This window comes from Tupaia chinensis, unplaced genomic scaffold (genome assembly GCF_000334495.1).
Source record: "Tupaia chinensis unplaced genomic scaffold, TupChi_1.0 Scaffold000032_1, whole genome shotgun sequence".
Lineage (NCBI taxonomy): Eukaryota > Metazoa > Chordata > Mammalia > Scandentia > Tupaiidae > Tupaia > Tupaia belangeri.
In genome coordinates, this window is record NW_006159462.1 from 2908767 (window position 1) to 2932826 (window position 24060).

Consider the following 24060-nt stretch of genomic DNA (forward strand, 5'->3'; position numbering starts at 1 on the left):
TAAATAAATAATTGCAATGATAATCTGTTTATCCACATTTTAAGGTGTTTAAGCAAACAAACATATATTTATTAATTTAAGCTTTCTGGGACACCATATCAGATCTTCACATCATAGTTGTGTGGGTGTGCTGAACTGAGTAAGTTAAACTTCAAATATAAGGAGTTTCTACTTATTGTAACTTAACCATTACCCAATACTCAACACTCATACTTGATACTCAATAAATGTTTTTGAAATAAACACAATTTTTATTGTTAAGTTTCCTAAAGAAACCAGCATAATTTTGTACACAAAATCTATCAATAAGAATTGATTGGTTAAAGAAAAAAATTAAAAAGCAAAGCAAAAACAAGTCAAATTAAGATAATCCAGGCTTTATCACTCAGTAATATTTTTAAAATGGTGACTTGATTTCACCATTTCTGTTCATCAAGTTTATCTATATGTTACAATGGTCTGTATTTCCTATTGCTACAAGGATGAAAGTGAATCCATATAAACCATACCAACACTGTTATGTATAACTGGTGGTAAAACTTTATTATTCAAGTTTAGATGTAACAGACATCTTTGCTGCCTGAAGATTGTTTGCATAAGAAATACACCAAGAACATGTTTGTGAGTAGAAATGAACATGCACTATGAAAACAAAATAGAATAAAACGAAAAAATTCCATGTGTTTTAAGAACAGAACTATTATAGCCAACATTCTAATATTCAAATCAGGACTACAAATTGAATTCTTTTTCTTAGCAACATGAAATCATTCCATATGAAAGACATTTCTGCTGGTGAATATTGCTGTAGGTTAATTTTACATTGGCATTTTGAGATGTTTCCCACCCTGACCCCTCCCCCCAAATTATACATGTTGTTGTCAAATAGTTTGCCCTAAGGAATTTGGCATTTGTTATTGTGATATTTGCCTTGTTGGTAGCCATTAAGAAACTATGGTATTATCAGCCTGGTAATAGTTTTGCCTCTTCATTGTCAACACCATCGGCTGTCTAGTTATGATATTTACAGCTCATCTTTAACAAAAATGACCCCAACTTTTCCTGGCCCTTGGGAACTCAGAGTTTAAATAACCCCCTTGGCCATATAATAATACTTGGCACTCCCATGGTGCCTTTCAACCAAGGATCTCAAAGTGCTTTACAAACAAGTACTACATTATCATCATTATTATTATTAATATTATTATTAATATATTTTTTTTCCACTTTACAGCTGAGGAACCTGAGGCACAAAAAGAAAAAGTGATATGCTACAGTTCATATATTGAAAAACGACCAGGGTTAAAACCAAGATCCAGTTTGGGAACTTATGAGCTTTAAAGGACCATTTTTCTCTGACAATGGCTAAACATTATTTTCATGGTTAAGATAACTCTTTCTTCTCTACTGCAGGACAGAGTGCAGCTTTTAGCTCTACCTTTCCTTTCAAGAGAACACCACAAGAGTGTACATTATCCAGTTTCCATGTGTGAATTACTGTTGAATTTCACATTTTCTTTACACCTGTCTTGACACACTTCTGCCCTGGCATCTCCTGGAGGTTCTAATTACTGCAAATAACTGGGGATGCTTTCTAAACAACTGCACCACTATCGGAATCACACGAATCTGCTCTCGATCAAACAGCGGAAAAACAAGAGAAGGTGCTCTGCAAAGAAACCACGTCTCTGCCCTCAGCCAAGTCTTTCTTTGGAAAAATAATAACTGCCTTCCAAAGTCCTGATGTGTGACTCTGCTCTTCACATGTACAGTTGCCTGCTGATAGAACTCCACCTAATAGTACCTACCTTTGGTTAACATACTTAGTTTCATATTCGGGTTGCATTACGAATCTTCAGTTTGCACCTATGTCTAGGACAGTCAGCAAGTTTTCATCTACTTGCTTACCAAAGATGCCTTGAGTTGTTTGTTTGTTGTTCGGCCATGGCCCTCAACCCAAAGACAGGTAGCTGTGAGCTTATCTAAACTTTAGGTAAAAAGCTGGTATACAGCACAGAAGCAGACCATCGGCTTCTTTATTCCATGTTTCCACTGCTGGATGGCAGATATTTTCCTTTAGAAATGCATTAATGTTCATTAACTAAATAGGCAAGGCAGTTCACAGGTCTCAAGACAGGTCACTTTGTGATGTTTTGCGGTCACACAACTGAAGGCTAATAATTCTTTTAATAAAAGTTTTGATACTCTTCAATTTATTAAGAAAAATGTATTCCCTTAGGCATCTTAATATATATACACGCATTTAATATTTTCAGAGCTGTATTTGCATTGGATCGTAAAAGATTATGTGCACATGTGCAATCATAAACATAATGTGCTACCACAGGCTTTGACAAAGAGCTGTTAAAGATAATCACCTTTTTTCTTCTCATTAATATACCTTAGAAAAGAATCCCCATGCTTGTTTTCTAAAATCTACCTTTACTAAAAGAGAACAGTTTAAAACAGAACATCACTATCTTAAAAGTTGATTTTTTAAAAAGAACATCTCAATATGTCATGTAGAGAGAATTGGGCACCCTCTTCTCCTTCTGAACTAGAGTTAATGTGTTAACGTTCCGAGCTCCAAGCTTTTCTCATGTACGCTAAGTCCTGTAGTGTCTCTCTCAATCCACAACTTCTGAGGTGGGCTGGCTTTTTATGATGTTTCTATCCCAAACAACAGTATAAATAAATATAGGGGTGAGTGATGATGAGAGAAAGTGGAAGAACAGGAAGACTGCAAATGCATGAGTTGGCCTAAAGTTTGATCCAGAGCTCAATTTAGAATACAGACAGGTAATTTTAAAAGAACTATAGTTTTTAAATGGCATACAATTTTAGCTGGCATGTAGTTTTCATCATAGGGGAAGGCTTTCTAAGAGGAAAAATTCTTAAATCATCCTAAAAGTCTTCCCTCCCCCCCAAAAAAGTTGAGTACCTGAATAGTTCATTTAAAATCACAATTTAACAAAAAATTATTCAGAAATCTTAAAACAAACAAAAGACTATAACATATTTTGAAAAATGGAACAAAGGCTTTAATAATTCAAAAATAAGGAGTGTTTAGTGTCATAAATTTTCATCTTTTTTTAAAGCCCAACCTCTTCTCCATCAACGTATGTATAATAATGAGAGCAAAAATGAATATAAAAAATGTAATAAAGGAGTATGGAATAAGATCTATCATTCAATGCTATCAAAGAATATTCTACCCAAAGAAGACTGACCATAAATATTCCAAAAATAGTGATATGTAATTTCCAATGCTAGTCATTACTACTGTCTTGTCTGAGGAAAAAAAAAATGAATAAAAATTAAAGAAGGCATACATGCCAAAAGTGAAAAACCTATTTGCATCTGACACACTGGAGAAATTGCTTAAGGAGTAGTTTGCCCAAAAAGTAATACCTGTAATATTGTCCAAGTAAACCTAACTTCTGATATTTTGCTGATTTGAGCAGTCCACATATAATGTTGCCTGAAGATTGCCATAGTGCATTTTATTATTCTTTTTACTAAGAAAATTAAATATTGTTGTTTGGGAAATCTCCATTTTTTTTCTCAGATGTTTCATTGTCACCTCTCAAGTCTGCCTGTATATTTTGAGATGCAACCATCAGCATTCCTAAGAAAGATAAGGTACATCATATAATTTGAGTGTCAAAAGCTCCTCATTCCACCTCTTTATTTCAGTTTTTGTGAATATTAGAGCTACGCAACAGATGAGATCAGAAAAGGGCCCTTTAACAATGAAACCAAAGCAGAGGACTTAGTCCTGATTTCTTTCGCTTGCTTTTTTTTTTTCCTTTTCTTTTTTTCTTTTTAACATGAAAACAAAAATGCAAGAATGGAAATGACAATACAACATCAAAAAGACATTTTTAACTTCATTCACTACTACAGTCACGAATTGGTTAAAGTCTACCTGCCATCCAACTTTAAGAAACAGAGACCCGGCACTGTGAGAAAGAAACAAAACCCAAACAAAATAAAACAATACGAAGCAACTGCGAATTAATGTAAAAATGAAGTGCAAATGCGACTACAGAATGCAATAAAAACATCAGTGCTGCAGACCCCAGCAACACTTATCAAAATAATTTCTGAAATGTTTCAACTGAAACATAGACAAAGCAATAAAAAGAGGATATATGTTTATCATCTTAAGCATAACAATGTGAGTTAAGAGCTTAAAAATTAAAAAAAAAAAAGTACTTGGAATGAATAGTGCTACCCTTTTTTTCCTAAGTAGGCATAAAAATATTTTTCATTTCCTTCTTGTTTTCCATACCATAATATCAAGAACTTTCATTTGTTTCATGTTACCGTTTACAACTTTAATGCACACACACACACACATACACACACACAAAAAGATATCTACTGCAATAGAAATAGTTGCTTCATTACCTTGTTTGCTACATTTGCAAATGTAAACAGCTAGGCAGAGCCAGAACTGACTCTAATGCATGATGGAATATCTTTGTTGCATACGTACACTGTAGAAAATAATTATTCAATATGTCAGGCACCATTATTTGAAATGTAATACATTAATATTTACTAGAAAAATAAGTTTTTTTTCCTATTTGTTCTCCCAACTTCTTTAATGAAATAAGTTAATCTGACAGTGCATCCAGTAGCTTGTAATATCTTCTACATCTCCGTGGCAAAAAATAAACTACTGGTTGGGACAATATAATGCAAATTATTAAAGTCAGTCCTTGTACATACATCCTTGTAGCAAGCATTGAGGCTCGACTAACAGCACCTTTAACCAATTATTTAATGTTCAGTTATTTAGCCCTATTTCCCTGAGCAGTTATGCTGAGGAGCTTTCCCTTCATGGATAGTTTTTACAAAGCCTTAAGTATTAAATGTACTATGAAGACATAATTCTAAGAATCCTATTTAATGCTACTTAACTAAACCTGTATAAATCTAATGAAGGGATTGATTGGTACATATACCAACTGTCAGTCTGTGGTAACGTAACCTTAGACACTGCCTGACCACAAAGTTTGGAAATTATATTAACCGAAAGAAAATAAATAAATACAGCAGGTTACCTGGTGGAGAAATGCCATGTATTCTAGACAAATTAAACCCATGGTCTGACATTTGTATCCATCTATTCTTTTGAACTGAGGGGATTCCTGTAGTTATGATGTGCCAAGTGAGATTAGTGACCAACAGGAGGCTTAAAAAACAAACCCAAACATACAAAAAAGAAATATCTGGCTAAAATAAAATTACTACGGAAGCATCGAGGACATACTGTTGTTTTCAAATGGATATATATTTGGACAAAATGAACCTAAACTGCAAACAAAAGGACTACTGAGTATTTGAACATCTAAAGGATGAAAATATCAGAGAGGATGTGCATGTGCATGTACAGACAGGCTGGCCAAAACCATTGTGCCACCATCTGTCAATTCCCTTGCAGCTCTCTCACCAGGCCTAAGCACAGCTCGCATTTCTAGTTCAAAATTTGAAACATGATCTTTGAGAGGAAACTGATTTGAGAGGACACCATTTTCCTTTCATTGTCCCGGAGGTTCCATTTCTCCTCATTTGCCTAGGATTTCATGATGGTTCTAAATTGGGCAATAATTTATGGGTTTGGAAGCAAATGGGCCAATGGCCAGCCCAATGCTGCTTTCATATCATAACAAGTAAACCCTTTTGCATTCTGGACAGTTTTCATCTCTTTCTTTACCAACATAATATTTACAGCATGGTGGTAACTTCTTAGAGGTGGTTTCCCCAGTATACATTAGCCAAGATGGTTTTGACTTCCTAGGTTTTAAAAACTGATTGTTTACTATCTTCCATTCTTTCTCACTGACCATTTGTCTCACCCTTTAATCTTGGTAACCTACTCATCAAAAGAAAGAATAATAAAAGAAGGGAATTTCATGTTGGATAAGGCAGGCTCTATGAAGTATTTTTTTTTTTAATAGGTCTTCATAAGACATTACAAGCTATTGAATTCCCATCAAGAAAACCTATTTCTATTTAATTGTGCTAAGTGCTAAGGTTTTATTCTTTAGGTTTTCCATTTTTTTCCGCTTGTGCATTGTTCCTATGCAGGCCCCTCTGGATATGTGTTGTGAAGTCATATTTGTCCGTGCAAAGATGCTGGCATATGCTGCACTGGAAAGGTCCACTGTCACCATGGCAACTCATATGCAAAGCATACATCACTTCATCCAGAAAGACAATGCCACAGTGCACACATTTTGTCGAAAGTTCATCTTGAGTACTTCTATCAACTTTCTCTGTTTTTACTACATTCAAGGGACCTTCATTTTTTACATTTGGCGGTGCCTTTGTTTTCTCCTTGGAGGCACCATTTGCAGTTGGCCCAGGTCTGGAATGCTTGATCGCCAAATCTAGAGGAATGTCATTGTCTGATCCAACAGCTGAAAAATGAGGAGGCAGATTGAAGGTGGGATAAGGCACATAGTTTTGGCAAGGATTTGGTAGGCCAGGCACATGACTCAAGTAGTGCGGATTCCCAGGAACGGAGAGCTTATACTTACTCCAGAACCGCAGCCAATCAGCTTCACTCTGGAAGTCATTATGTACAAAGGGAAGTCCAAAGAGTGGGTACTGGTACTTTTCAATTGGGCTGCCTGGGGGTGAATAATTTGGGTGTTTTGCCGGTCTCATGTACTTTTCTATAGGACTGCCTCTCTCAGAACTTCCTTTCCCTTCAGAGACGGATGAACTGTTTCCTGGATCTCCAGTACTTTCCTGAGGACTTTTTATCTGAATGTGCAAAGGTTGCATCCTTTTGTGAATATCCAGAGTTTGGCTGACCAGAACTGGCTGCTGAGCAGAATGGCTTTTAGTCAATGCACCCTGGGCTTCGTATTTGCTTAGGCTTGGGAGTGGAATTTCTCTCTGGTGACTATCAGTTAAATGATCTTCTGACCTCCTCTCTAATGGGCTTCCATTGATCTGCTCCTCACTGTTACCCCTCTGCTGTTTGTTGAGCTGCTCAGCCTGAAGTGCCTCTGGGTTAAGGCGTTTTCTTGTTCTTCTCCTAATAATCTGCTCACCGTTGTTTTGTTTAATGATGTTTAAAGGCCTGGGAGTCTGCAGAGAACACACACACAATACATAAAAAGGAGACATTTAAAAATACATTAAAAGTTCCTCAAAAATATAGACCATGCTTAAGTTCAAAGCAAGGATGGGTCTTATGTTATAGATTTACTAAATCATCTACTTTTGCCCTAAGAAGGATCTGAGGAAGTAACCAAAGTGCAGGATTTTAGCCTAATTAAGTCATGTTCATCTTTGTAGGTGGTGCTGGGAACTTTAATCTGGAAAACCTCCTTTCCAAACTCAATGCATTTTGGAATTGTATGATTTCATGACAAACTGTGTAGAAATCTACCAGAAGCAACGTGTTTCTTCTAAATATTTTTTACTTTTGGGTTGCACAGGAAAAGTCAACACCATAACATGGAAATTAGAATAATGACAACAGTGGAAAACTTATGGATGCTATAGACTGAATTGGGTCCCCCCAAATTCACATGTTAAAGCCCTAACACCCAATGTGACTATGTCTGGAGATATGGGCTTTGGGAGAAGATTAGAGTTAAAAGAAATAATTTAAAATGAAGCCTTTACTCAAGAATCTATGGTCATATAAGAGGAGGAAAAGAAAACCTTCTCTCTCCATCTTGTCTGAACACAGCTATCTAGGCCAGTAAGAGAGCCTTCAGCAGAACCCAACCATGTTGACACCCTGATCTCATCCTCCAGTACTAAAAGAAAATAAAATTCTGTGTTGTTTTAATCCACCCAGTCTATGGTATTTTGTTGTAGTAGCTTAAGTTGACTAATACATTCATCCTTCTAAAGAACTGCAAAGGTAAATATAAAATATTATGAGAGCACAAACAATCAAAGAAAAACAGAATTGATAAGATAGATATCAGTAATCAAAGTCATATCTGAGGGAATTTTTTTCTGTCTCCTTTGTTTCTTGTCCTTTGGTAATATTTATATTCACTGTGGGGAATTTTACTTATTAACAGGTGAAGCCCTAGTTTTATGTTGGACATCTAAATTCACCTATAGCTTTGATTCACATATTCAGTCTGCCACATACTCTCGACTTAAAGTTAATGCTAACTTTCATTCAGCTTAAATATTTTCTTCAGTTTGAACACTGCATGATTAGTATTTATATACATGCTCAACAGGTGTTTATATGATTAAAATTCATGGCTAAAACTACAATAAAAACTTCACTTGCAGTAAGAACTATAACTTTGATTGATAAAATCAAAATAGTAAGTTTAATACACTAGTTCATACAGATTATAAATTCAGAAGACTTTAAATGAGCTAAAGTCTGATTTTTCTAAATAATCACTAAAATCAGAAAATTAATTTCTATATAAACTATGAATACAATTGATATGTAATTCGTGAATTATTCCTAGAAAGGGTGCAGCTTAATATATCCATTTATGTATTAAATAGAATATACATACAAAGTTTGGACTGTTTCTGCTGTCATGAAAGTATTTTGAAGAAGAGAAAAATATCACATTTGTTATTCATCATTTAATTATGAGTTTCAGAATGAAAATGCCACAGAGCTTGGACATGACATGTGCACTTGTTTGGTTCGGAATGTTTAGGCTTACAAAGTGCTCACACTACTATTCTAAAAATATACAGTCTTTCATTTTTATACTAGAAAGAAACCTGAAATTTGCATGAATTCTTTTTTAAAACTTTTCTTATGTTTGCGGCAGTCTTTGACATGAAATGTGAGCATAACTTGTATTTATGTATTTTTTTTGCTAGAAGGTGCATATGCTTGTCAGAAAGAGACAGAAAGCGAAAAAGGGGGACGAGAAAGCGCTCCTATGGGGAATGACCATGTGCAGTCACTTCTCTTCCATCTCTCCCTCCTCTTGGGATATTTTGCACACATGCACATGTCTGGTGTGTTTTTCAAACTACCGGGTCCAAGACTTGACCTGTACAGTTGGCCCTGTGGAATCCCGGTGCCTTAACCACCAGGCCATGGAGTCGGCCCTCTTTACTTCAATTTATGTTTTTTTTAAAAAAAGTCAAAACTGAAAACATCTTGGCTCTTGAGAGTTGAATACTGGTATAATTTTTCAAAAGCTTTAGTTTATATACCAGAAGTTAAATAATCATAACCTAAGAGAACAGTAGTTTAATTAGTTTTTGGCCTATGATTGGTCAGAATTCAATTCAAACCATTAATGACAGTACTTCTAAATGAAAACTTATTGCTGTGCTTCAATGGTGAAGGATAAAAAAGGTAAGGAGGGTGGAGGGTAATCTTTCTGTAACGTACATGCAAATAACTAACGTTTTTACAGTTATTGTACAGTATTATTGGTAGCATCCTTTTTTTAAAGAGTGCTTCCAAATGTCCATTTATGAGGACATATTATCTAAAACTGTACTCCCTGTAGCTGTCATCTATTCACTATCTTGTGCTAAAAGCTATGGTAAAATACTACACAAAAGGAAACAGGCACCAAAAAATATATTTCTGTTTACTTAATTGGGTATTCCTATTTTAAAGTCAGCTTCTGTGCACAGATAAACTTTTTAAACAATACAGAACAACAAAAAAAAAACAATAAAATCCTTCAGGAAGACAAATGCCTATTCAGATAGGGAGATTTGTTAAAATGTTATTACAGAATTCCACCTAAAATCTAAGAAAAAGTCATTGGAAGGATTCTCCTGATCCAAAGCCAGCTGGAGATCTTAAAATACATAGCACTTTAGCACCTTACTCTAGTTCCACGTGTCTGCCATGCAGGACTTCCAGTATCTCACCTCAAACTCACCCAAGCACCGTCCTGGAAGCACTGCAGAGATGCACGTGGCATTCTCTGGTCCTTGTTCAGACCAGTACCCCTGAACCTGCCTGTCCTCCCCTCCTGCCAGCAGCCAGTTGCAAATTCCAAAGGTAAATTGGAAAGCAAGCATTCTTTCCCTGTCCTCTCATTTACAGTGAGCATAGGAGAGCCCCAACCCTTTTTATTTTTCTTTTCTCTTTGTGTATATTTGAAACTTTCAAGGTTTCTCTTTTCCACTTAAATTAATCCCACCAAATCTGAATAACCATTAGTTCAACTGTCTGTTACGTGACGTTCCCAGAAATCAATCATTTTCCTCTTTTATATCAAAAGAAGCACAGTGCATTACTAATAATCTCAAACCTATATCCCCATAACATCTAAGCCCCTTTGACCATAAATCACATGTGCACTCAAAGTGACTGTATTAAACGACCCCGCAGGGGCAAGGATTGCAAGCCAAGGAATGGGACATATCACGCCACAGAGGCGGCCAGCACTCTTCATAAAGCTTTTTCTGAAGCAGTGAAATAAGTTCTTACCGAGTGAAGCTTCTGGTAGAGGCCACACGCGTTGCATACATATCCGCCATTTGCATTCTTTCGCCAGAGAGAGGTCTTTGTGGTCAGGCAATTGGCACAAAAAACACCCGAGCCTCTACGCCTCTGAAATGAGAAAAAAAAAAACCTAAGGTCAGAGGTGAGTCACATGATCAGTGAAGTTAGACCAAATCAACCCAGGAGTTTTGTCTTTAGACTAGCAACAATGACAGTATAAAACCACACTGCCCATAATGAGGTCAGGTTCAATTGTGTTTAATAGGCACCACTGATTTTCATTATAATTAACCCTACAGTGATGGATGAGGTGTGTGGAACACCAAAGGCTTTTCACAAGAACAGCTTTAACTTTTTGAACTTTGGGTTTTGTGCCTTTAATGATGACTCCTAAATGCTGAACCTTAAAATATACCTTTTAAAAGTGTCAAAACAAAAGTCAAAAAGACAAGAACACGGCAATATGTTTAATATACTTTGGAAAAGGTGGTGCATATTGTTACCTGAGCTTTAAGATGTAGTCAAGCCTGGCATAAATGCACCATGTAAGCCATTTAAAATTCAACCCAGTGTGTGTCTTTTTGTATGACATTCGTACGATGTCGGTATTTAAGAGACTATACGATACTCCTCGATTCTGGTCTTTTGTTTGCAACTGTAAAATCTGAAAAGAGAACACCTCCTATTCTGTAAAGCTGAAAGGACCAATAAAACTTCTGCCAAAGAGCAGTACAGCATTACTGATGATAATCCTTACGAGGTGCCTGCTTAAGCCAGACAGCATCGTCCCATCAATTGCAATGTATTTATTTTATTTGACTCAGACTTGGAAATCACAAGCGTTTTTATATAAATTGATTGTAGTGGCTTGAATTCTGTAATCACCAGATTAAAAACTAACCTAAGAATAGTTAGAAGTAGATAATTAGGATTGCTTGTTTCACTCTTGCTATCAAGTAATGATTCCATTAAACTTCTCATTTAAACAAAAGTCAGGCTGTGTCTGAAGGCACAAATACTAACAGGCAGGAAATGGAATTCTCTTGCCGCGGAAAAAAAAAAAAAAAAAAAAGACAGCCTGAATTGCAGCTTAGCTCTCCTTTCTCCAGGAAGCAAAGCCTTTAATGATAAAATATGCATGTTAGATAAGGAGTGGAAAAAGTCTTGCTGGAATCTAATTTTATTGTGAATTAAATATTACAAACGCTATATGTCAAAATTTCAGGGATTCATAAAATTTAGGCAATTTATTTAACTCCAGTCCATACTGTAGAACAGTGGTATCCTTGCCAAGAAAATACAATGGTTATAATTGTACTCTGATACATTTCAAATGGAAAGCTTTCTGCAGACATAATTTTGGCTTCAAGACTGGAACACTTTCTTGGCATTGAAAGGGCATTTGATTCATCGGGTGTTTCACAATGTATCACTAAAAAGACCTGGTGAGCAGCCAGTTCCCTATAGGGTAATTTTTCCATCCAGATGCGAGTGCTATCAGAGGCCCTCGTCAGCTAAACTAATTATGATCTTGCAATTGCTGATGCCTGCTCACTCTAACATTCGACATCCTCCATTAATCATCAATACAAGGAAAATGAATGAAACGTAAAGAAATGAGGGCTGGTAAGCTGCACAGCTATAAAAATCTGAAATGAGAGCAATAACTTAACAAGATTGGGGGAATGTTTTTAGTGAGCACAAAGTCAGGCTAACAATTGCCCTTTTAAACCAAGAACACGATTTCATTAGTGTAGCAGGTTGTGCTACTTTAGGTGATGTAATAAAAGCTAGATTTTCACAAAGATAATCTCTGGCTCCCTTTTTTTGTCTCGCTTCCCCCCACTCAAGTCGGAACCAGGAGGGCATCATCAATTTGTACATTTCAACAGAAACAACATTAAATATTGGGTCTCAGTCCGCAAGTCCCAACGAGGACCTACTGGAAAAGTAGAAGCTGCTGCCTCTGGAAAAATCAGTGAACTCTTAGAGCAAACATTCTGGGGTTCCCTTTATCTGCGTAAACTAGGAAGCCTAGTAGGGTTATAAATGTGGAGCTTTTCTGGGGCCATCTGTCATTTTCCTAAATCTAAATAACGTGTTTGGCAATAAACACCAACTTGATCCACGTAAAGGCACTCTAAATGTCCATTTGGAAACTAACCCACATATATGGCCGAGGCTCAAATGTGCGTGTAACCATTCAGTCCAGCCTGCTCTTCTTTCCTTCTGCCCTGGGTGCTTGACACAGCATGCCAAAGTGGGTGTAATCCTCATTTCACTGAGCATTTCAACCCTTGCACAATTTGGTGCTTAATTCTCTTGCAAGGAAAATGCCCTTCATTAGAGGGAAAATCCTGAAATTACAGCACCGGTTTCCACAGGCATACCTTGCTTTAAGCAGCTCTTAAAACTCCTATAAAAGTCGTTATATTATAGGTAGGCCATATTTTGTTTATTTAAAGTTTATTTATTTATTCTGAGAGAGAGAGAAAGAGGTACCCCCCGACAAGGACCCCAGCCTCCCAGTTTGGATCATGAGCATGTGAACGTAAGGGGCATAGACCCTTGTGTAAGGCCGTAGGGTGGCAACCTGGGACCTGCCCATGTGGGCCCGGCATCCGGAATGTTGCATTATTGCTGCACTACCGACTGACTCCAACTGTAACTTATTTTAAATACATTGGGGTACTCTGAATTCACTAACAGGATCAGTCTAGCATGGAGGTCAGTAATTAAATTTAAGAGTCAGACTACTTGTATTGAAACCTGTCTTTGCCCTTTACTAAGTGCAAATATGGGCAAGTTATTTAACCTCTCAGTGCTTAAGCTTCTCCCATCTTTCCAGTATGTGCCACTGTGAGTATTGTGTAGATTAAGAGATGCAATTACAACCGTGCCAGGCCTGTAGTAAACGTTCAATATGCTAGCTCATTTGTGGAGGAGACCTAACTGTCATTTCTTCTGTATGAGAAAAAAATAGTTGATTAGTTTGGTTTTCATCCTCTTAATCTTGTTTTTGAAGATTTGAGGTACAGTTGGACTTATCAAATCTATTTCATTTGTACCAATCTTATTAAACACAGGAATGGAAAGTTGAGTCAGAGTGAAAAATCTAGGTGTTCACACCCAGAATTCAATAGGAACATACTTGCATGGGGGTGGAGAGTAGGAGGTAGGTGAGAAATATTTTATACATAAAGTTACCTCCCATCTAAACAAATTTAGCACTTTGGTAAGCCTTGTAGGACCTAATTTTTGGTGCACTTGAAATTTCTATAAGCAGCAAAGTAGGTGGGAAAAGTAGATCTTGTCCTCAGCTGTGTGAGACAGAATTATCTCTCTCTAAACCACGATAGAGAAGAGATCCCTAACCTGGTCACGCTGTGTACAAGTAACTTGGCTGGACACAGCATGGCATTTCCTTTGAAGTTATCAACGGCGTTAGCCCAATCCAGTGCAGAGAAGCAGTGTGTTGCCAAAAGAAGACAAGGAAAAAATCTTTTTTTGTCTATTAAGAAATAAGCTTGCCCTTAATTTAAAAAAAAGAAAAGCACTAAAGACCATATTTCATTCACAGTACATCCTGCAAGGCAGAGTTTTAAAATACTTTGTCATTCTCCTTTATACTGTGCTTGTTAAGGTAGTAAGGCCAGAAATCATGTCTCCTAACAATCAATGAATATTGTTTTATTTAAAATTTATTTTTTTCTGGGCCAGCAGATGGCATAATGGTTACATCACTGGACTCGCATGTGGCCAACTGTGGTTTGAGTCCCAGACCCAGTGCCTTGAAACTCACGCTGGGCATGTGTGCGTGTGTGCCCAAGATCCCAGGAGGAGACTGTAGGAGAAGGTATTGCGGCATGGCCATTCACTGAGAAGGGTGATTTCTTACTTTTACTCTCACTGTCTCTCATCTCTGGCAAGCACACATGCCCTAAGGCAAAAGTCACTGAAGTCTGGGACTCAAGCTTCAGCTGACTACATGGGAGTCCAGTGATGTAAGACTTACACCATCTGCTGGTCCCCCCACGGTGGGGAGATTGTTTGTAGCTCAACGACCTTGTGGAGGAGAGGGGAGAATTTTGAGTCATACAGATAAGTGCCCTGCTGGGAGAGGAAGGGATAGGAAAAAGTGGTAGTAGGTATCACCAATAGCATTCTGAGAGACGCACAGTAATCTTACTCTCCCTCTGGCTACAGAAAAGCTGCCCACTTACATAACTAAAGTCACACAGTATTCTCTCCCTCTGAACTTCTCTGTGTGCACCTTCTACATCTAGGTGGGTTCAACAGAGTCTGGAAGAAGAAGAAAGCTGCTAGAAAACGCACATCTCCATGCAAGTCAGCTCAAGTGAAAATAATTCTGGACTCAACAATTCGAGAAAATAATTATTATTTATTTTAATTTGAGGTTTTAATAGTTTGACTACTATACCTAGAGTATAGATCATGCTTCCTCCATATTATTTCTGTTATCCTATTTTTTTTTTTTTTTTAAGTAGAATGATAGAGTTCAGTTTGTGGGGTTTTGAGGCCAGTGATAGGCCTAGAAAGTGCTTTTCAATAATCATTACTGCAACATGTTTAGATCACTTGTTTCCTTTCCATATTCCACTTTATTAAAATACAGTATTAATTTTCAAAACAGTAATGTAGGTAATGAATCTGGATAATTATCTATGTCAAGATTTGAAATACAGGGAACCAGCAGTTAGCGTAATGGTTATGTCGCTGGACTCCCACGTAGTTGACCGCGGTTTGTGTCCCGGACCCGGTGGCTTAAAACTCACGCCGGGCGCGTGTGCGTGCGTGCCCAAGATCCCGAGAGGAGAATGGAGGAGAAGGGATTGCGGCGTGACCATCCCCCCTGGGGGGTGATTTCTTGTTTTCTGTCTCTATGTCTCTATCTGTCTGGCGAGCGCACGTGCCCTACAGTGAAAATCTCTCCAAAAAAAAAAAAAAAAAAAAAAAAATTTAGAAAGAAGGGAAACCTGCAATTATCACACTGAACTCCCACATAGTCAACCGCGGTTCATGTCCCGGGCCTGGTGGCTTAAAACTCACGCCGGGCATGTGTATGTGCGTACCCAAGATCCCGAGGGGAGAATGGAGGAGAAGGGATTGCGGCGTGACCATCCCCTCTGGGGGGGTGATTTCTCACTTTCTAGCTCTCTGTCTCTCTCTCTGTCTCTCTGGTGAGCGCACGCGCCCTATAGCAAAAACCTCTCCAAAAAAAAAAAAAAAAGATTTGAAATACAAAACAGTGTACTTATCTTTTAATATACATATACTTTAAATCCAACATAATATTTTTCCTGCCAGGTCCAGGACTTGAACTGTGGTTGGCCATGTGGGAGTCCAGTGCCTTAACCACCATACCATGACTTTTTAAAACAAAACATCTCTGGTTTTTGGGTTCATAGCTAGCTCACTGTATGAGTATTGCTATGGTTAAATTTTTCTCAAAGTTTTTAATTCAAATTTTACTTCTAGGGGGCTTAATTCTTCAGTTAATTATATATCACACTGAGCTGAGTCTTAGCACATGTGTTGATCAACATTTAAATATTGATGTAAATTAAAAAAAAACTTTAAATTGGTTTAGTTGTGTTTACTGCTTATTTTATTATTTGAAAATTAGCCAAAAATGAAAATTTTAAGGTTTTCAAATTTCACTATTAACAAAGAACTGATTTCATCTGATTAATAAAAAGTTAATTTGATTGAATTATTTATTCAAGTGGTTTAACATTTTGTGACATGGATATTCTTTTCTAAGATACTGAAAGTTTTCATTGATACAGGAATTTGTGCAGAAATGACCTTTTATAATAGTTTTCTATGAATAAGAACCATACTGAAACCATGTAATTACATAACAAGCCTTGATAGGCAGAGTATTTACTCACATTTTTTATGGTTTTATATCTTAGCTGTTTTAAATCGAATCAATCTGAAATTTGATATTCATGTTGTTAGTCTGGATTTACCTCAAATATTCTTAACTCTTTAATATTTTCTGTGTTTATTCGATTATATCAAGAATCCTTTGCAAACTTCATTTTAGGCAAATGCACAGATGGCTATGATAGAACCTTCTGGTATGATTTTGCAGTAATAACATTTCAGTGATAAATTTAATTCAATTTAATTCTGGGACTAATTATTGAGCATCTCCCATGTGCCTGGTACTGTGCTAGAGGTTGGGGTTATAGTGATACATAAGAAAAACATGGTCTGAAATCTTGCATTTTCTAGCACACTATGCTAAGCACATTCTAAACGTGTAGAGGAAGTGGCACAAACTGAAATTGTGTATGAATGTTGATGGTTTAAGACAGGTAAACTATATAAAAACTTCTGAAGAAATCAAAGTATTTCCCCTGAATGAATCTCATTTAACAGTTAAAAGTTACCTAATCATCAAAGGGCTTCCTCTTTGAAGTCCTTTATAAAAATAGATAATAGTCTAATCACTTCAAGGGCAAATTAACACTTGCCTATTGATTCATTAGTAATAGTACCTTATTGACTCATTAGTAATAGTATCTTATTGCATCATTAGTAATAATATCTTATCAATAAATTGCCCTATTAATTACCGAAAGAGTTGACATGAGTTAAGTACTATATTCATGACTATTAGAGACTAGACATTCAAAACGTATTGAATAGATGATGATTATTATTTTAGTCCTACTATTATTCACCACTAAGAGACAGAGAAGGCCACATCCTTCCCCCCTCCCCCAAAACAGAATTAACTGGTTACTGATTAAACACAGTAGACCCTACAGAATATGCAGAATGCAGCAGCTAAAACAACTTAAAATTACATGGCAGTATGTAATGAACATCTTTAGATTAACAGCCAGAATTTTACCAGAAGCATAGGTTGGCCAATAGTTTAGCAAGAGTTGGGTTAGAACTCTGCCAACATAAAGCAATAGTTACCAATATACTGGCTGACTTTTGTTCCAAATAAAATTGTAAAGAATCAGTTGAAATGGGCTATATAGCAAGTTTATACCTGCTTTAAAATAGTCCTCTTTGCCCTCAGATTTCTTGCCAGAAAACTGAAGAGATTCTGTAAGGATCAGCCAAGCACCCATCTTACAATCACCTATCTCAGAGTTTGGAAACAAAACCTGTTTACCCTGCTTATTCAATCCACTTCCTTAACACATCAGCAATGATAATGGAGATCAGTGTAAACTAAACTGACATCCCTGGCTAGGGGCAGTGGAACAAATTCTGTTCCAGGACATGAAGCAATACATACTCTAGTAATCATACAGTGTACCTAGCTACAAATGCACCTAAGACTTAACCCACTGACACATCACCAAACAGAGATTGCTCAATATATCAAGTAATTCTAGTATGCTTAACACATTAGCTCCATTTCTTCTGAGATACAACTGCTGACTGCTGGAGTGAGATAGCAAAAAATCAAGTTTCGCAATGTATATCTCATAGTTTAAATTGTTCACACAGATTCTTCAAATCTGAAGATTTCTGAAATTTATTACACAGATATAAAATCCATTACACTGATCTAGGGACTCCTCTCTTCTTTGACTTGCTGTATCTTTGGTAAATGGGCAAACCAAACATCGAAAGTCATACATGAATTATATAACAAAATCAGGACTAGAAAAACACAAATCTTTGGCATTCTAAACCCATACTGTTTCTGTAATAATGTTCTGCTTTTATAGGAAGTATGCATTTGGATAGCTAAAAATACCGTTGAAAATTTATGTCTGCACTGCCTTTTTTCATTCCACGTGAAAGTCATTATTGTCAAAAGAACTACTCAAGTCTCTCACTGCTTCTATTTCTGCCACCATGTATCTGTTTTCACCTTTCCTTCAGCTACAACAATGGTTGGGAAGTTGCTCTACAGGGATTTTCTTCTATGCCAAAATCTGACACTGAAAAGAAAAAATATAATAAAAGACGTTTTTGGAAGCACTGTTAAATGATTTTAGCACCTCCTAAGTAAACTTCAGCTTGAGAATGTAAGACTTGATTCTTTCAATAAATTTATTTCATATTTGTTCATGAAATATATTTAGTAAACCCTCTTAATGTGAGACTACTTCATATTATGAAAAAATACAAATGTCAGTGATACACACTTATTCTACATATATTTAAAAAAATAATGTGCAAAGGCCTCACTTTAAACATTTAATTGAAGAGACAAATGCATTTATTTTATATAGCATCTGCGTAGGGCTGCCTTTTATAATATATAATGATGATGATAGTTATTTTGGGAGAAATATGAAATACCAAATAATAGTAATTTTCTTCAAATTAGCTAACAGTTAATAACTGATATATGAAATGCTGCTATTCTTAAGTAGTTCTTCAGTGGCTCCTAACACACTTGAAGTCGTAACTCTTTTGATAAAATTTATGATGCTCTACCCAGAAAAAGTAAACTTGTAAAACATTTTACTAATAACTCCAGGATGTTCAACTATGCCTCTCACAAAATGTATCCAAAGATTCTGTATGGGTCTGAGTGCCCACGGATCTCAAGGTTAAGAACTCTTCACATTATTCCAGTTTAGCTATAAAGTGAATTATTAGGTATTATCATTCTCCTTCTTTTACTGATGACATAAAAGACTGAGAGTAGTTCTTTCACTGACTTAGCAAGGGTCACAAAATACTTCCTGGTATCTGAATTGAGACTAAATGAGAGGACTGTATTCTCAAAAGCATTTTTTCATCAATTATCTGACCATCAATTCTGGTAGAATCCAGATCATTGATTATCTACTTATTTAAACTACTTTTTTAACTACTTTTTTTTCCCCCTACTATTAGTTTTCACTACTTTTTTTTTCCCCTTCCATAATAATCATCATACATCTAGGATGTGTAGGATAATACTCTAGAAGTTTAGTTTCATTATCTGATGTCTTCAAAATGATCCGAGATGAGTATTACTATTATTATGGCTTTCACTTCACAGATGAGAAGACTGAGGCTTAGAAACATTTTCCAATTGCTAAGTAGTAGGGCTAAATTACAAACCCAGGTCCCCCTCAGAACTGGGGAATTTTTACCAAAAATATTTCACCATAGCCTAGCTTTGAAGAACCCTTATCTTCTCAAGCCACCCTGTAACAGCTGATTGAAATTATGCAAGGTTTGAGGCACCAGAAAGAAATGACTCATCCTTGATCAGATATGGCAACGCGTTGTTTTGAGGTTGACAGATACAGTCATAGCCAGAGGAACAGAACATTTGGCTGATGGAGAGGCAGTGGTGGGGAGGGAGGATGGGTACAGTACATGTGTTTTGATCCTGTTGTGTCAAAACAAAAAAAATGTATGAGAAATAAGCCTCTACTTAAAAGCACAAGTTGGTGACACCACTTACTTAGACCCTTACATTGCTTGCCACACGGGAGGGCCGCTGTGAACTTGGGTCTCTGTTTGCTTTTGCACACAACACGGCTACAGATGGGCAGAAAAACTGGTGCTGGGGTTTTGACATGTTCTTTAAAAACACGTATTCAGGTAACAATTTATTAGATTTACTTTATATATTTGCATATTTCCAGGCGCAGGACTTTTGCGACGTGTGGTATTGTCATTATTCAAGGTAGAATACTGCCTATTCTTAAAGACGAGTTTTTCTTTACCCAACACCTCAAGATTCAGCTAATATAAAAATATTTATAATTATTATCTCTAAAACTCTCCCCAATGTGATAGAAGAAAGTATATGTTTTGCATCTACTTCTGGAGTTTACTTTTATGGTTTTTTTATTTTTTTTTTCATGTGAATAGAGTTTCCATTCTTTCACACAACAGCACAAAAGCATTCTTAACTCTAAGCTTTTTCACAGGCTATCAAGTTGACAGGATATAGCACAAGTCAAATATTAAAACACCGCATTTTGAGCGCTCAGAAAAAAGATGGTAACTACGGCTTATTTCTATTTAAACAACAAAATCTCATGGGGACACAAAAGCTAAATATATTAACATTAAAATAAATTAAGAACAATTTTGAAAAATCTGCAAATGTGTCAACAAAGGCCCCAAACTGAATATGCAATCTGTACTAAATACTTGACAGACTACATTGAGATTATCTCTTGCACCATGTCATTAAGGCTTCCAAACACACAGAGGAAAAATTACGCTAAGGAAAATGAACCTAAATTTCACCTAATTTTGGAATCTATACAACATTTTAAAATGTCATCATTTTTATTCGATTTTGTAAGATACATAAAATTACAGATTTTAAAAAATCACCTTTTTCCCATGGATAAGTGTCCTACAGTCTATTCTGTCATTAACTGGAAGATCCTTCTTGAAATAAGAGCTCTGTGACTGCTTTAGGTTTAAAACCCTTCATGAGCAGATCATTTCTTTATTAGAAATACTGTGCAGAGACATCTAAGTTGATTTTTAAAGTTTCAATAACACGATTTTTAAAAGACTACTTGGAATTTTGAGTTTCCTTTATGATAATGACGTAATTTTGTAATAACTGAAATCTTTCATGGGAAAGCTGGCTCTTCAGTAACTCACCCAGTCAATTACACAGGAAAGTCCTGTAATAGGCTGTCCCCCCAGTCAAATAGCTCACGTACACGACTTCCTTTTCAATTACCAACTTGTCTGCGGTACCATCTGTAAAAACGAACACATACCTTATGCTGCCAGTTTCTGCTTTTGCACATCCATTAGTGGGACTGGCTGCAGCTGCTCAAGAAGAAAGCAGTGATTGTCTTTGTTTTATGTATGTGTATACACACACACACACACACACACATATTTCTCCTTCAGTGAGTGTATTAGCTCAAGGTAATACATTGTCTTGGGGAAGGACCTGCGCTCAATAGTCTTACTCTCACCCGGTTCTCTCTGTGATCTGGAGTTTGTTAATCACACTGTATCGTGTACCAAAGCAAGAACTACCTCATCACATCAAGCACTCTTGAGACTACCCTCAGTCATCTGTACCAAAAAGAACAGCTAAAATCGTTTTGCACTTTGACATTTTGGACATCAAGCAGAGAATTAGGAACCCAATACTAAGAGCTGGCAAGCCCAACCTGAGACACAAAACTCCTGGGGAGCGAGATTTTATTTCATGAGAGGGGCTCTGAAAATATAACACAGCGACTTCTCAAAACTTTTATCTTCCTCTGCTTCATGTTTATATTCTTTTTCTGCTCACATTGTTTTGTTCTTCTCCCTAAATGAAAATGGTTCTACTGTTCACAATCTCAGCAGAAGATGTAAAATATAAAAAGAAATTATTCAGTAAATTTTTAAAAGTGATCTGTCTTGAAGAAACATTTCTCCCTACTGGGAAGTAATATGAATTAAAAATAATGAAAAAAGAAAACAATTACCAAGCTGTTAAAATAAAAATACTTGAAAAGGGATTCATGGAGAAGCTGAAAATGTAAAACACACGAAAGAAATAGAAAGAGAACAAACAAAAATGGCTTAGTTATGACTTGCCCTGCACTAGTTCCTATTTACAAATTTATCCCAAATATATCAAAACTACTCTTCATCATAAAAGACACTTAGTGATTAGTGTGTAAGCTCAGCTTTTGGAAGAAATAATACAAACTTTGCTTTAATTTTTCATACATTGAATCATCTCACATCACCAAATAGCTCTGTTTTCTAAAGCATTTAGGTACGGCTGATAAGAGTTCTGGTTCCCATGGCTTACACATGCAAGTCAAGCTCAGAGGACGATTTTTCTGATGAAAGCCCTTATTTTTCTTCTAGCCATTTCAATACCAGTGCCTTGCACACAGCAGGCATTTAATTAATGACAGGTAAAGAAGAGATGCCTGTATGTTTAGTAAATAGTTGTTATTGAAGGGATATACTTTAAGTTATAAAATATAAATGGTAGTCATCATTACAGAAAATAGAACTTAAATGGAAAACAATTTCACTTTTGTGAAATGCAAAAGAAAATGAACAAAGTCTGGGTCACATTTAGATTATGTATTCTATAAGAGGATCGAATAGATATAAACCATGTTAAGCTTCTGAGAAATTGGTAGAACTTATAGAAGTGGCATATGTTGGTGTATGTATTTGTATGCGTGTGTCTATATATATAGATAGATAAATAGATAGATAGGTCTAAATATATATATACATATATAGATATATACATGCTCACATAAATTAATCTATCGAGACATTTTCAGTACTACCTCATAGTGAGATATCACTCATTTTCATTTTCTTTAAAGCAATGTCATATTTTATAAGTGGAGTTAGAATAACATTTTCTTCAGCTCTGATAATAACTATAAGTAACTACATGTAAATTATTTGTGAAAGACTGAACAAGAAATGAGGTGATATCATACCTGGCAGAGTGTATTATGCTAGTCTAGTAAGTACTGACATTAGGTGGAAAATAAAACATTGACACCTTTAATTTTTTTATTACTTATTTATTTTTATGACTATGTTAGAGGTCTTTCAATTCACTTAAATACTCAACAAAAATAGAATTATGTATGAGAGACTACCACATGCCTTTGTTTGCATGAATCAAGTTTTGATGACTATTAAATTCCTTCTTTCTCTTTGTTTCAGAAGATACTGGACAACTCAGAAGATATTGTTTTAGAAGATACTCAGTAACTGAATAAACTTTTGACATATGTGTGTATATATATATATATATATATATATATATGCACATCTATAACTCAGTATCTATAGCTTCATGTGTATGAATATATGTATAAAACTTACCAAAAAGGATCATTTATGTTTTCAACTTAAAAACAAAATGTGTGGCTAGTGACTCAAAAGCTCGGTTGTATAGAGACTGTACTAAAAAGTTTATCACATGGAGATGTCACTAGACTTTCATATAGTTGACTGCCATTTGAGTCCCAGACCTGGAGATTTAAAACTCACATCGGGTACATATAAGTGTGTGCCCAAGATCCCGAGAGGAGAATGGAGGAGAAGGGATTGCAGCATGGCCATTCCTCCCGGGGAGCGATTTCTACCTTTCTGTCTCTCTGTCGCTTTGCAAGCACAAGCACCCTATAGCAAAAATCTCCCTTAAAAAAATGTTTATCACATCAATAACATATTTAAAATATATATAAACACCTCTTTCCTTTCTCTTGATTTTTCTGTCTCTTCTAGTCTCTTTTTCACAGTGTTCAAATCTAAAGATTTAAGGATTTAAAAGCATAAATTATTTGGTGATGATTTATTCACTTTCATGAGATCCATCTATCAAAGACAGATTTTTTTTTTCTTTTTTTTGCCCAAAAGGTAAGTGGGAATTGGGGAAGGAATCCAGTGCTCTTTGGAAATTTCTAGACCATAATAAAGGAGTGCTTTGTAGATCACATTCCTTCATGTATATTATATTACTCATTTCTAGCTGCAGATAGTTTTCTTTTATATAATGCAAGCACATAGATTATATACAGAAAATAAAATAATAAATATTTATTTATAGATTACACATAAATTTGATTCACTTAGACTTGTGTTATTCCAGATTTGGAAACTGTGAATAAGAATTAATCTTGGGTGCTAGCCACTATTTAGAACTTGACTAT

The 24060-nt window shown here is 35.9% G+C and overlaps 1 protein-coding gene across 2 annotated transcripts in view; it reads right to left on the reverse strand.

Annotated features, from left to right (window-relative positions):
* Positions 1 to 324: 324 nt before the first annotated feature.
* Positions 325 to 24060, reverse strand: part of TRPS1 (transcriptional repressor GATA binding 1) — a 240868-nt gene continuing 217132 nt past the window's right edge. For both annotated transcript variants that reach the window (XM_027771426.1, XM_027771424.1), the window contains exons 5-6: positions 10427 to 10549; positions 325 to 7110 (exon numbers count right to left, since the gene is read on the reverse strand). In XM_027771426.1, coding sequence (XP_027627227.1) covers positions 6049 to 7110; positions 10427 to 10549 — 1185 coding nt within the window. In that variant the 3' untranslated portion in view covers positions 325 to 6048. The remainder of the gene's footprint in view (positions 7111 to 10426; positions 10550 to 24060) is intronic.